Source organism: Atheta coriaria, unplaced genomic scaffold (genome assembly GCF_025399875.1).
Source record: "Atheta coriaria isolate IRGN ID8LTWV9N9 unplaced genomic scaffold, Caltech_Dcor_3.1 hic_scaffold_7_pilon, whole genome shotgun sequence".
Lineage (NCBI taxonomy): Eukaryota > Metazoa > Arthropoda > Insecta > Coleoptera > Staphylinidae > Dalotia > Dalotia coriaria.
In genome coordinates this window covers 12,907,291-12,921,241 of record NW_027045449.1, presented here as the reverse complement: position 1 = coordinate 12,921,241, position 13,951 = coordinate 12,907,291, and the positions used below count along the sequence as shown (strand labels likewise).

General features: G+C 36.4%; 1 protein-coding gene across 2 annotated transcripts; it reads right to left on the bottom strand.

Moving 5' to 3' along the window:
* Positions 1–1,627: 1,627 nt before the first annotated feature.
* Positions 1,628–4,992, bottom strand: hb (zinc finger protein hunchback). Of its 2 annotated transcripts, none has more exons than XM_065307241.1 (3): positions 4,868–4,992; positions 4,273–4,451; positions 1,628–4,092 (listed from the first exon to the last, which is right to left on the bottom strand). In XM_065307241.1, exons 2-3 carry the CDS (start codon positions 4,417–4,419, stop codon positions 2,392–2,394), a joined length of 1,848 nt encoding a protein of 615 aa, XP_065163313.1. In that variant the 5' UTR covers positions 4,420–4,451; positions 4,868–4,992; the 3' UTR covers positions 1,628–2,391. The 2 variants fall into 2 exon arrangements, with proteins under 2 accessions (XP_065163313.1, XP_065163312.1); XM_065307240.1 differs by lacking the exon at positions 4,868–4,992 and adding an exon at positions 4,549–4,673.
* Positions 4,993–13,951: the final 8,959 nt, after the last annotated feature.

Below are 13,951 nucleotides of genomic sequence, written 5' to 3'. Positions count from 1 at the left end.
ATAAGTTATACCTAAATTACAAAATAATATTTAATAAAATTATAAATTCTTAATAAACATTTTTAAAAGTCAATAATAATAATTTCTATAGCCTCACAGTATAATAATGCAATTTATTACAAAGTTAAGTTTCGAGATTCGAGAATAGAGACAAAAAACGAATAAAAAGATAAAGAATAAAATAGGAAATGAAGAAAACGAAGACGAAAGATAAATAATAGCTTAATACAGTTTCAATATATTAAATACAATATTGTTCATAGAAAAAACCAAAAAAGGTTTAAAAACACTCAAGTTCGATTAAAATAAACTCCACAAAGAATAATTTTTGGACTCGATCCAAACGATTATTGCCATCATTAAATTTCTACATTCTTTTTGAAATGTTTTCATTGCCAGTCCAACAAAAGCAAACTTTCAGGGTAATTTCAGGGTTGGAAATGTGGAATATCAACGAAAACAAAGCCTGCCCTTTGATACAATATGTGACGTGAGCAGTCCAATGTCCAGTTGCGTTTAAAATACACTGAAACGTGCGCACACACTCCACCCTACACTTCACACCCTTCACCCTCCTACGCACACTCACCACTGGTCAGCAATACGGAAACAAACATCATTCGTAACTAAATCGCCAATATTTCACAAACCCGTGTGATTTGACACTGGCGTTGGTCAAAAATCCATGTGAAATTTTGCAGGGCGCGTGTGGGTTTCAATATTGTCGCCGATTGTAACGGTATGACTCATGCGAATGACCAATGGTCAGTGTCAGCGCCCTTCGATTGCAATTGCAGTTATCGATGGAGTGCAATTGTTCGGCCAGCACATACGCACACACATGTAGGTACAGTACATGATCAATGCGGAGCCGTTTATTGTTTGAAAAATTCATAAATCATCTCCGGTCTAAAGTGCAATTGCAATTATCTTGATGGCGGACATTGGTCAGCCTTTTTGGTGCGGCGCAAACGCGTTTAATTAAATCGGCGAGAAATGAGTGAACAAATAAATGATCGACAAACAGATGCGAAACGCATGATTATATACTTTGGGTGCGTGCTGGCCATCCATCAGGTTTATGTCCACCCACAAGTTTCTATTTCTTATGTTTTCGGTAGGTATTTCTCTTAAAAACAGTTTCTATGTTGATGATGGTCAGTTAGGGGTTAGTTTCACTAATTGTGTTATTTTGGCAAATTGTTTTTTTAGTTTTTACCTGAAAAATATAGGAAATTGAAGTTTTTTTAGTTTTTTTTGTAAAATTTATTTTAACAAGGGGCAAAATTGTCAATTGTCAAGTCGTTAGATATTGTCATAGGGTAAATTATGATGTAACCAACCGGAAATGTTATGATGAGACGTATGCGTATGGCACGTACCCCAAAAACACAAAAAGCACAGCTTGAAGTGTAGCCACGTGCTATAAGAGGGTCGAATGTCAAATTTTAAGTTTCAAACGGAAGCCCGTCACGCAACCCTAATATAAAATTAAAGTAGCACACTTCTTATTCTTCCCCTTATTTCTGAAAAAAAAAGGAAGAAAAAAAAAAACATTTTTTTGATTTTTATTTTATTTTATTGTCTCCATTTAAATAATTTGCAATTTTATAATTTTTTTCACTATATCAGTACACAAAAGTATCATTTTAGTATAATTGTTTAAGTTGCTTATTAATTAGTGAGCGAATAATATTAAATACCTACGTAAAAATATATACAATTTCATATTAATGCATAAACTTTTTGATCGGTTGCTCAGAGTATACCATTTCTGGACTAAATACAATCTAAAACTAAAACCATTCACTCGACAACTTAATAGTTTCGTATCTACATCAGTCTTGGTTTGGTATGGCCCCAATAACGTACTCATCGGGTTGCAAAGTCAACTACAGATCTTCGCTTTAGAAATAACTTATTTTAGTCGTGTTTATCGTCGTGCACAAACAAACGAAATATTCGTACTGAATCTTTTGACATTCAATTCAAAGGCAATATTTGGATTCTAGCATTTCAATGTTTTGATCAATTTACAATATTTATTATTACTAAGTATATATTTAATTTATGTGATACAAGAAAATGACTGTTAGTGAATACTCGTATTTACAATATTTGTCGAAAATTTGACTCGTCCTTTAATAATCACTCAGCTGAACATAAACTTATACATAATCATCGACGATACGTTAAACAATAAATACTTTCATTAAGAACTAATAATAAAACTCACTTTGTATGACGTAGTTATTTTCGATAAAATCTAAACTAAAACAATTGCACTCCATCTGTGTGTATGTTTGTGTATGTCGGACAAACGAGATCAATCAATATATAGACTTGTTCATTCGGTGACTAGATTTTGTGGTAAAATCTGTGGGTTCAAGTTTATGTGTGTGGGTTGCGCGCGATGTGCAAGAAGAAGGCCACTTTGTCGTTGCACTGCTCGCCGCACATGTTGCAAGTGAATGGGTCTTTATAGCCGTGGTAACCCATGTGCATGGTGTAGAGAACGACGTCGCCGAAGGCAATACCGCAGAATTTGCATGTGCAGTCGGCGGCGCTTGGAATCGTCGGCGGTAGTGGTGATGGTTCTGCTTTAATCACCGCTGGGAGTAGTGGTGTCGTCAGAGCCTTGATAGGTGTTGGTACATCTGGATCTTTGGGTTCTTCTTCTCCATCAGACTGCATCTGTAGCTGAGGACGTTCCAACTTGAATGCCTTACCCTTGCGACGATGCTTGGTTGGTGCTTCCGGTTTGGACAGATCCAAAGCACCCGTGGTTTCCTGCTGACTGAAAGTTTCTTCGTTGTTTTCTGACATGAACACTGATGGTGGCGGTGAGGTGGACTTCTCGGAGCAGCGATCTTCGTAGGCTGATGCGTTATGTGATGCAAGTTGTTGAGCCAACAAAAGCTGGTTACTCAAAGCTCCCGGGAAGAAAGGATATGGGAAAGGTAAATTAGAAAGTTGACCTTGGGAAGCAAAGTTCATGATAGTAGCAAAGGGATTGTTAGCAAGTTGGGGAAGAGGTTGGGCTTGGGAGGTGGGAATAAAAGAAGTTGCATGTTCAGGGTCAATAGGAGTCTGGTCACCTTTTAAGTTGTTTCCCTTCTGTTTTGGACCACGACGCGTACCATAGACATCAATGATCGGTAAAGGATTCGGAGTGCCGTCTGGATTAAGCACCATCGCTGGTTGATGACGGTACTTACGAAGATGTAGTTTCAACGAATGGCAATATTTGGTGGCATAGCTGCAGTCCTGGCATCTGTACTGGTACACATTGGAATGAGACTTCATGTGTGAATTAAGCATCGACTTATTCACGCAGGAGTAATTACATTTGTCGCACTTGAATGGCTTGGAGCCAAAGTGATTCCTCAAGTGGTACTCTAGATGATGTTTGTATTCAGTCACAAATGGACATTTTGGACAGGTTAGAATCTTATCGGTCTTGATGTGCGCTTTACTGTGCTCCCAGAAATCCATCTTGGTAATGGCAACAAAGTCACATTGCTTACATTTAAAAGTCTTAACTTTGCCATGTGAATTAACTGCTGGGGTACGCACACCTTCTTCATTTTCATCCCATGATTCTTTGATGTCATCATCGCCAGAATGTTCGCTGTTGGTTTTTGGCGAGAGTGCAGAGGGAAGAAGTCCGTTCTTTTCAAAAGTCATTTGCAGTTGCCGTAGCGGATTATCGTGATCATCACGGCGTTTATCACTGTCGGTTGAAGAAGGTGTCTTTGGTTCTTGTGGCGTTGGTGAAGCATGTGGAGTAAGTGTAGTATTACACTCATCAGCTTGTGCTTCGAGTTTGGGCGGTTTGGGTGAAACTAGCGGTTCAATACTGGGTGGTGTCAACGGATTGAATCCCATGTGATACATCGAGAAATTGGATTGTCGTCCACACTGGCTGGTCACAGGCGTAGAGTAGTATGGCGCATGTGGAGCCATGTTTGGTGCTGAGTAAACTGGGTTGTAATCTTGGCTGTTATCACTACCAGGCGATGATGAGTGGAAATCACTGCCGGAGTTAATACCGGAATCATTCGGCATATCTTCATCCATTGGTTCTTGTTTCTGTAATAAACAAAAATAAAATTAATTTCTTTCCAAAATACTAACACAACTTTTTACAAATTAAATTTATTTTCAGAATTTTTAAAAATCATTAAAAATCATAAACTCTAGTCTGGCATGACAATAAATTCTCATCATTTTCTTAGGTTTATTAAAGTTTTTGATATAGGTAATACTTACAGGAACAACAGATTGATGCATGTTCCATGCGGGTGCCGGCGAATGCGGCTCCATGATAACGTTTGGTTGATAGCCACCCAGTGGGCGTGGGAGTCCACCTTGAACGCAGGTCGAAGTCATGTCCCAGCAGACACCACCACCTCTCATTTCACGAATTCGGTGAGTTTAATTAACGGATTCTATAAAAAAAATAAAACATTTAATAAAACACATTTGAATTCAACACGTGATTTAGTATAACAATACAAGAATGCAGTTTCTTATCAACAACCGTACCTATAGTTCGTTGCATTTGATATTATAAGTATAGAAAAACAATAAACACGTTTCTTTATAATAATACACACTAGTGTGTAAATATGAAAGTAGTGTGTGACACCGCGAACCGCACCGTGCGATCGTCACGAGCAAACTGAGCGGGTAGTATCAAACAAATGCAGCGCAATGAATTTCCCCTATTTCTGACTTTTCGACGGGCCGCCGCGAATGCGTGCACATTGTGTGGCGCAACGTGCACGGCTCGTGCCAACAAATATTCTCCCCCACCGAAATACATTGAATTTTGTTTTTAAAATTTAATAAAATATAAACTTACCGTTGAATATCCGTTTATATAAAGGCACTTGATAAATCACAAAATTCACTAAATATTCACAATATTTCGATGTCACAAAGTCCGTACGAAGGAAAGAAAAGTGCACGATGTGCACGTTGCAAAATCCAAATGCGTTTTGACTGATTTCGACACTCTGCTCGGCCTTTTTTGAAATGCGCACCCCCACTCCCTACCACTCGGCCAAAACCCCCAATATTTTTTTTCGGAGAAAATAGAAGTTTTTGGTTTTTCTTGGTGGGTTGGTTTGCACCCTTCGCCGGCGACGCAAGACGAGTATTGCTTGCGCACAATGGCCGGGAGTCCGTTTAAGCGGATTAAGTTCGGTCAGCGCCAGACATGCAAATTACTATTTGGTATACCAAGTTAACTTTAACTTTTGCAAATTAGGCATTAATTTATTGCGCTCGTAATGGCCGACTTATAGTCATAATTTCTCTAGTCGTTGCTGTTGCCAAAACAGCAATAATAATACGCTACCTGAATTTTTCATACGCGCGTGTGATTCAATTGCGTTTTTATGGCATTTTCGGGTGCGATTAGTGCACAAATCTACGAAAAATCCAAGAAAACGCAACCCTTTTGTTTGCGAATTGTACGTCGTAAATGTTTGTAAAAATTTTCGTATAATTGACTTTTTCTGACTACAAGATCGGTAAATACCCGCTGTTCGGTCGTAAATTTTTTACGTGTACTATCAATAACAAACCAAAACATTTCAAAACTCGTAATAGATTTTTAAAACGCACAAAAATATTCCATACGCAATTAAATAATAATTGGAAACGTTTTGATTGCTTTGTAAAACATGCATTTAAGTCGTGTTTTATGTGTTTGTGTATTTTTTTACATCAATTAACCTCTAATCTTTAATTATTAAAATATTCCACGCATGCGTAATAAATTAAACATTTCCAATTATTAATTAATAACTTTTGCGTTTTGCGGCAGATGGTATCATGCATTTCAAAATTATTGATTTTCACACCGCAATGAAAGCGTATTTTTGCAGTTTTTGGCTAAAAATTTTCATTCAACCCTTGATGGAAGCAACGAGGGGTGAACCGACAACGAAATGCGATTGGTCGTCGTGTCACGCACACATATCCATGTACACGAGTGCAGTGCGGTCCCCAAAAATTCGCTCGGGCGACCACCCTCGCATATACCCTTTATATTTTTGTTTTGCCCGATGTACGGAAAAAATAGCAAACCCCCTAGTTGCATGCGCAGGCGGCGCGGCGATTGTGGGCGAGAAAAAATGTGATCAGTCAGCACAACTGCAAACTGTAGTTATTTTTCTAACGTTTTCGACCATTTGTTATAGCATTTCGTACAGCCATGCACAAAATAATTATCAAAATTAATTAATATCCAAAAATGTAGTATTTTTACAGTGAAATTATATTAATTATCATTGAGTTCCGAAAAAGTTTCTGCTATCTTCACTGTTTGCAATCACAAATCACAAGTAATTGTAAAATAAACACAACAAAAAGCATGGAAGTTTCCGGTGATTAGCAACATTCAAATCAGTCAAATCACTCATTTACACAACAAATATCGAAAGCACTAGCAAACAATATGAATAAAGTTCATAAAAGAATTGAACGCTGCAAAATATTGAAAAAAGATTACAACTATTATTCTATTAATATCTATAACATTAAAATCTAAACAAATAGATTTTCACATTAAGCAACAACAAACACCACCATGATTTTACAGTGATGGTAATGACCGCGAGAACGCACATTCAGGCGTTATCTGAAAAATAACAAATATATTTTTACCAAAAGCACGCACAGAGATAAATGTTTTCAATGCTGCCCTTTGGTTTCACCGGCCAAATACGCAAGCGATAACACGTCCCAGAAGAGCAAACAACGACGACGCGCTTTTTGATAGTCGTCATTTTTGGGGATGCGGATATTTGATAAACATAAGCATGAACTCAACTGAAGCGAGCAGAAAAAACACAACTGGAATAAAAACGTTTGCCAGCAAATAACACAAAAAAACAATGCGACAATGATAAAACTATAAAAATATTGTGTAAGGTTGTAAAATTATACGGTTATTATGGCCGCACGCATGGAAAAATATTTTTGTGTCGCCAGATCGGAAGCAGATAGAGAGATAGCAATGGAAAAAAATTAAAATATCAAATATTGACGAAGCGACCGCAAAAAATAACCACAAAAAATAATGTGCCTTATTTTTTGCCTGCGTTGTATTTTGCTGCGTTTCTAACTTGTGCGCGTTTCCGACCGAAAGCAAATAAATTCAAAAATATAGAAAATGTTGTTTTTGGGACAAAAAGTGTCAGCGTAGCAAAAAAATAAATAAAATGCTGCACTTTAAGCGTAGAAGACAAAAAACAGGTCGATGAAAGGGTTACATTTGCCTTCTTTCTTCTCACAGCGGGTCGAAAGGGTTGTTTAAAATTGTTGAAAAGCTATAACTGTTTTTACCTACGTTTTTTCCTTCTTCAATTTCAATTGTCGGCACTTTTTTCTTCAAAATAGAATTTTTACATCCGCTCAGATAAAATTTTGATAAAAACAGCTTTTGAATGTTATAATGCATAGCCTTTGCACATTTTCATGATAAAAACAAGTATTATTCATTTTTTGCCATCTGTTCTTAAACTCTTTCATTCAAAATCCGAAAATAGTTCAGGTTTCCCTTTTCATTTTTGCTACATTATGCAGGCAGATTTTAGCGACCCAAAAAATAAGTTCTGTCAAGTATCGAGCAAATAAAATGCGAAAAATGTTTCAAGTGCACATAAGAGTGCGTCATGTTGGTATTGGCAAAAATGGGAAGAATAGAAGAAAAAAGAATGATTCACCCTTTTTCCTATGGTCGATATGTCGGCGGTCAAGGTAACTACAATCATTGGTAACCCTATACGCCATCCGGTACGCAGCTGCTTTGGCTAGATATTTTTAAGGAAAAATAAGCAAAATTTCGAATGATGGACAAGCCGCACGAGCTTATTTCTTGATTTCATCAAAATCGTACGTTGTTGTTATTGTTTGTTACTGGCATACTGCGATTGGAATACAATATGCAAAAGTTGCACCCTATTGGCGGTGATGGAGAGTGAAGGATAGAGAAAAGTGAGGGCGGATGTTAATAGCGCCAAAGAATATATGCGATATGTGGAGTGAACGCGTGCAAGATGTGTTTTGACTGAAATCATTCAGCGTGGGGCATCACGCTAGAGTGACAGATTTATCTAAATGCAGATATGTGGAGTGAATATCTATATTTACAGCGCGTGCTGTGCACAATACATAAAATTTAACTAGATCCAACTGTTATATCCTTAAATTCGTTTATTATTTAAACTAAAACCAAAATAATAATAATAATATCCTAGATATCATCTTCCAATAAAATATAATTTTTTTTAAATCATGTTCATGTGATAATAAATATCATGAATCCCTAAATTCTCATAATATAACATTGAAAGCTTAAAAAATAAGGTCATCATTCATTTTTGTGTCATTTTGGGTCATTCCCCATAGTTATTTTTTAGGGGAGTTTTTTTGCACCTTGCAGAACTATAAAAAAAATCTCAGTATAAAAAACACCCTCACAGGTTGAAGACTTGTCAAACACCTAGCTGCCGCAATGAATGAATAGCTCGTAAAAAACACCCTTGGTTCCCCTTTTTAACTTATGCGCATCGTTTTTTTGGGTTGCTACCTGAGGGGTGCTTTTTTATATGTGCCAAATAATAAGTAGCTTACTAAACGTTTACACACCGCAAAAAAGCCCCACGTAATAATTTAAAACTGTTTTTTTTTTAATTCAAGGGCGGATAATGTTATATAAAGAGAGGAAGTAGTATATAAGCTTGTATTTGATTGAATTATTATATTATTTGCTAAGATAATTCTTGCTAAATTTTGATGGTTATCGTTTTTTAATTGAATACCATTATAAAAATAAAGCTAAATTAAAAACACATTGTATTAATTGCTAAGAATAAAAGTTTTATTAAGCACAGTATCCAAGTAACATTGGATACATGTTTTTGTACAAGAAACAACTTATTCAACGAGCTTTAATGGTCTTTTAATAGGAAAAATAAAAGTACAAATTACTTTATCTACCGCCATCTTACCACTAGATATATTTACTACGTCTATATTAAAAGGGAATTTATAAGTACGCTGCGCATGCGAAATTGCAATTTTTTTTCTTTATTAAAAAAAGACTTTGTTAATGCATTTAAGTTAAATCTTAAGCGCCTTAGTAGACAAACGATTGTTCCAAATCTGGATCCGTTCAGGGAATGTGCGCTTGAAGCCAATTAACCCTTTTTTCCATCGTAAATCTAAGCGATACGCTTTTCTCCACAGCATGTGTTCGAAATAATTTTAAATCTCGCGGTGCCATTGCGTCGAACTCGAACCAATTCGGTTGCGTTTATGGCAGACAAGCACATATTTTTAAATACATCGAAAAAGGCTTGAAACTCTCAAAGCCTCCTAAAGAATTTAACGAAACTAAAGAAATACAGTACAGAAATAAGTCACACGAAGCGATAAGATTAATGCGTCATTTGAACCCAAACTGTATGAGGATTTTAATAGCTATTATCTTTATTTTCAATGCCTATGAATCGTACTGGTAGGTTTCATTAGTTTCGCCATCTTGTTCTTCTTGTTTTTTTTTTTGTTTCTTCAACGAATGAAAAATGATTGATTGTTATCTATGCGTAGTAATGAGATACTTGATTTCCGATGAAACTCGGATGTTTTCAGGCATGTCATGTGCGTGTTGCAGATCATTAAAACATTTTAGCGCATAGTAGGAATACCAAAGTTGTACAACGCTGGTATGTGAGGTTTCCGACACCTACGCAGACCGCTAACAAGGTCGCTAGCGCACTGTGGTATGTCAGAAGGGTCTCATGAGGATCACGACTTCCTTCTGGTCACCACCGGTGCTACCGACCGGACATGTATGCAGTTATATGCACATTTCGAGTGCTACCAGAAAAAAATTAACGTTCACGTCATAAACTCACATAAATTATTATCTACTACCAAGTGGTCCAAAAACTTCACATTTTTAACCTCAGAATTTCCCATCATTTACATCCAAAGTTAGAAATTATATTTTGAAACATATAGTAGAATATTTGGGTGGAAGTAGATTCTATTTTATAACGGGTCAAATGCTTGTTTTACTAATGAGTCTAAATGGAAACTGTTCACTTCCTACGAACAAAAATCATCAGCAACCACTTATTTTCACACCCTCTTGACGCCTCTTCTACCAATGTAGAAACAAAGCTACAGAATCGCAATGGGAAGTTCATTTTTAAAGTGTGTTTAATTATGATGGCAATGATAATTTATGGGTAAACCCCTACGGACCCCATCATTTTTATGTCGATGTATTATAGATGGTGCCGGCCCATAGCCTTGCTTATCAGGAACACATTTTACGTTTGATCTAAATTGCCATTGGAGCTGTATCGTGTGGGCTTTGTTTAGCGTGATTCACCCCTATTGGAAGACATTATTTTGGCTGGCTAAAAGTCACACCAAAATTACTGGTATCTACATGAAAAATTCAACTACGTTGACAAAATGTAGGAAAAACGAAATTTAACGAATTTTAACGGATGTCCTAAATTTTATAATTTATTACTCGGCAAACTTTGAATGAATTGAAAAGTTCGTTATGTTCTATATTTACGCATTTCCGATTTGGTTTCTTTTCATCATTCGATATCCTTTCATTGATTTTACAATTTTTGCATTGCGAGCGGTTGCGGACAGAATCTGTTTACACTCAAACGCTCCACACCGTTGTCGTGAGATGTGTGAAAACTTATTGAAAAATTGCGACAATTACGATCAGAGGGGTCAACATTTTTAACCCCTAGATAGCCTAGGTTTAACCCAGTTTTTGTTCTCGGACAAAACACGCTTTAGTTTGCATAATAAAGTAATGCCCATCGGGTATTGTGTTAGCTGACCATGGTGACCATGGGTCAACCGAATTGAATGCGATAGGTCATATAAATCAAGTATTGGCGCATTGTAGTGCGGTTGACTTTTGGCCTACATCTGTCCGTTCATTTTTCTAAAGATTGCGTAAAGTATATTGAAAAGAGTAAAGCATGCAATCGGGAGGGTTGGTGCGTTTAATGGCTCTTCATTTTAATTCTCTGTACAATTTTTCCTACTTTCAACACCCAAGCGTTGAATAATTTTTATTGTTAAAGCGGAAATAAAATTTCTAACATTTGGCGTTGAATTGAAATCTTTAAAATTGTCTCCACTTAGAAAGCTTTTCGGGGAAAATCCACTAAAGCTGGAAACAATCAAGTGTACAAATTGATTCGAAAATAAAAAGTTGTTAAAACTAATTTAATTTAACGATTAGATAAACACAAAACACTCGCTGACAAATCGGAAGCGATTTTTCCATTCCAAGCGTGTTTACTGTTTGTTTTACAATTTGGTGTTATTTTTATCTGCTCGGAAAGCGCGCAGTATCGCCTAAAACGCAATGGTAAAACGTTCGAGATAGGCAAACTGTCAATATGATTGAGACCTGGCAGATGTATTATTTTAAGGCACATGTGCCCCGACTTGTTTCTTCTTGTTTCGGGTAAGTCACTTTGTGAGCGCTTTTTTTCTACTTTAGTTTTAGGCGTTTCAAAAATGCGCTGGTGGCGTATCGTTCCTGGAAGCCGACAGTTAAAGAAACGATATAATAACAGAATAACACGTTTCCGTGGCACTGAAAGAGTGTTACACGTGCCGTCTTCATATTGAAATTAAATGTTTTCAACTACGCCTACTTTGACCATCTGGAAATTCATGGATTATGGGAAATTCAAGATTTCCTAAATATTTTAATCTTTTATATTAGACCAGACCACAACAGATTCTTATACGTTCTATTATTTCAATTGTTTAAAACTTAAAATATATTTAACAGTGAGTACTTAATACAGGAAGTCGTTGGTAATATTTCCTGCGTGTCGCTTGCCAAATGTCCAAATCGCAATTCGCACGGATTTGGAATAATTGCAAATGTTGGAAATGTTTGAATGCACCTCCAATTTCGCATTGTGTTTGTCCGACTGTCCGTCCATTGTCATGGTCATCGGGCAGACGCTGCACATACTACATCCGTATGAGAGCCACCGACGGGGGTGGAATACGTTCATTATTTCAGATTATGTAGTTAAATGCAAGTATGCATGGACGTTGCTGGACATTAGGGTGTGTTCCGGTCTTGTCCGGCCCAAACTTCACATTTTCAATATTCACCCAACTAGAATAGAAATATTGCGCACATAATTCAAAAATTCAATAATTGTAACATTTTGTTATTTGAGAGGTTCAGAATTTAATTTTTAAGGCGGTCTGTGGATTTTTTGACAGATATCTTCTTTAGTTATAACTCGGATGCCTTGGATTATGTGGTAATGACAATGTCGCCGCATAAGGAGTGTAAGTTGTCGTTAAATTGTGATTAGCTGCTACTTAACTCCGAGTGACTTTGTGACTGTGATGATAGAAGACTCGTCGTCCCTTCGTATGAGGAGGCGGCAAGGTGGCGCGTCGGACTTATTAGACGCGACGAAAAATGGAAATCAATACTTTACTTGTCTACAAAAGAATTAATAATTAAATTCTCATTGTACAAATGGGTATATTAAATTTTTTTTCCAAGCCAAAAATTTATTTTTTTTTTAATTTGTCAATTATAATGAACCAATTAAACCATAGCTCGTTTACTAAGTGACGAATGTGTTACGCTGTCTTGACTTTCAAAAATCCTCTGCCGCAAAATTCAAATTTTTTGCCCACTGCGAGTTTTGATTTATAACATGCATTTTTTTCCGGGCTAAAATATCAAATTGCAGCTTCTTCCTGGTTCGATGACATTAAACCTTACTAAGCACTGTGGTCGCATGAAAAAAGTACCAAGTTACAACCATCAACCACATTTTTTCGTTTTTTAGTCCCCGATTCTTCGCTTTTTAAGATTTGCTACAAAAGTGAAACCTATACGTTTACTTGCACTCAATCTCAGCACGAGCAGACCATCGCACCACCCTTGAGTACTAAGCAAACTTAAGCCTAACGCCCAAATACTAAGGGCAAGATATAAACTTTGGTAATACTCAGAGAAAAATACAGTATTTTTGGCTTATGACTACATTCAAGTATTCTAGATAGTATACGAAAAACGTATAGATATATAAAATATGGTGACACTTTCAGCTGCGTCCATCTAAACGGGAGAGGTCAACAAAAGCCTTTAAAAAACATGTGTTGGTCATTTCTTCCTCTAAATATCGTTTGTAAGTCTCAGCTTACAATGGTCCACGCACGTCCTCCGTTTTTACAGCAATGAATACCGGGCTAATAATGGTCGAATTCGGGTGCGTATGCGTTTTTTAAACACCGGTGAAGAATACGAGAATCCGCTACTTAATTTTACCTCAAGATTTCACCGAAAAAGGCGCAAAATCGCTGCATCGGTGAGCTTTTTACTTAAATCTTCAAAAAGAATAGATGAATGAATACGTACGACGTGATATATTGATGTTTCGAGTTTTGCTCATTCAAGAAAAGATTTCTTTAAAAAAATTAATTTTAAAACGACTTTGCGCAACATCTGCTTGTAAATTAACTGTGATTTTCGAAGATACTTTAAAAAGTTAGTACTTACACATGTTGGAAGAATAGAAAGTCAAAAAATTTGCATATTACGCATTTTTCTAGTTGCGAACAGATTTTTTACAAGGCTGTAAAATAGCAGAACTTTGTAAAAGAGAAAGTCGACCCAATTTTTACGCAAAATTATGCAATTTTTCTCTTGTCAAACTTAACTTGCGCCATAATATCTTCAATGCCTATTCAGCATTTTATGACATGTCTTTTTTGTTGACATAAAAGAAGGCAAAAAGTAATAAAAGCAAAAATAAGTCGAAACAGATTTTTCCGATGAGGAATAAAACACTATTCCCAAAGAGATATTAAAATCGTTGTCACGCTCAAGCATGATAAA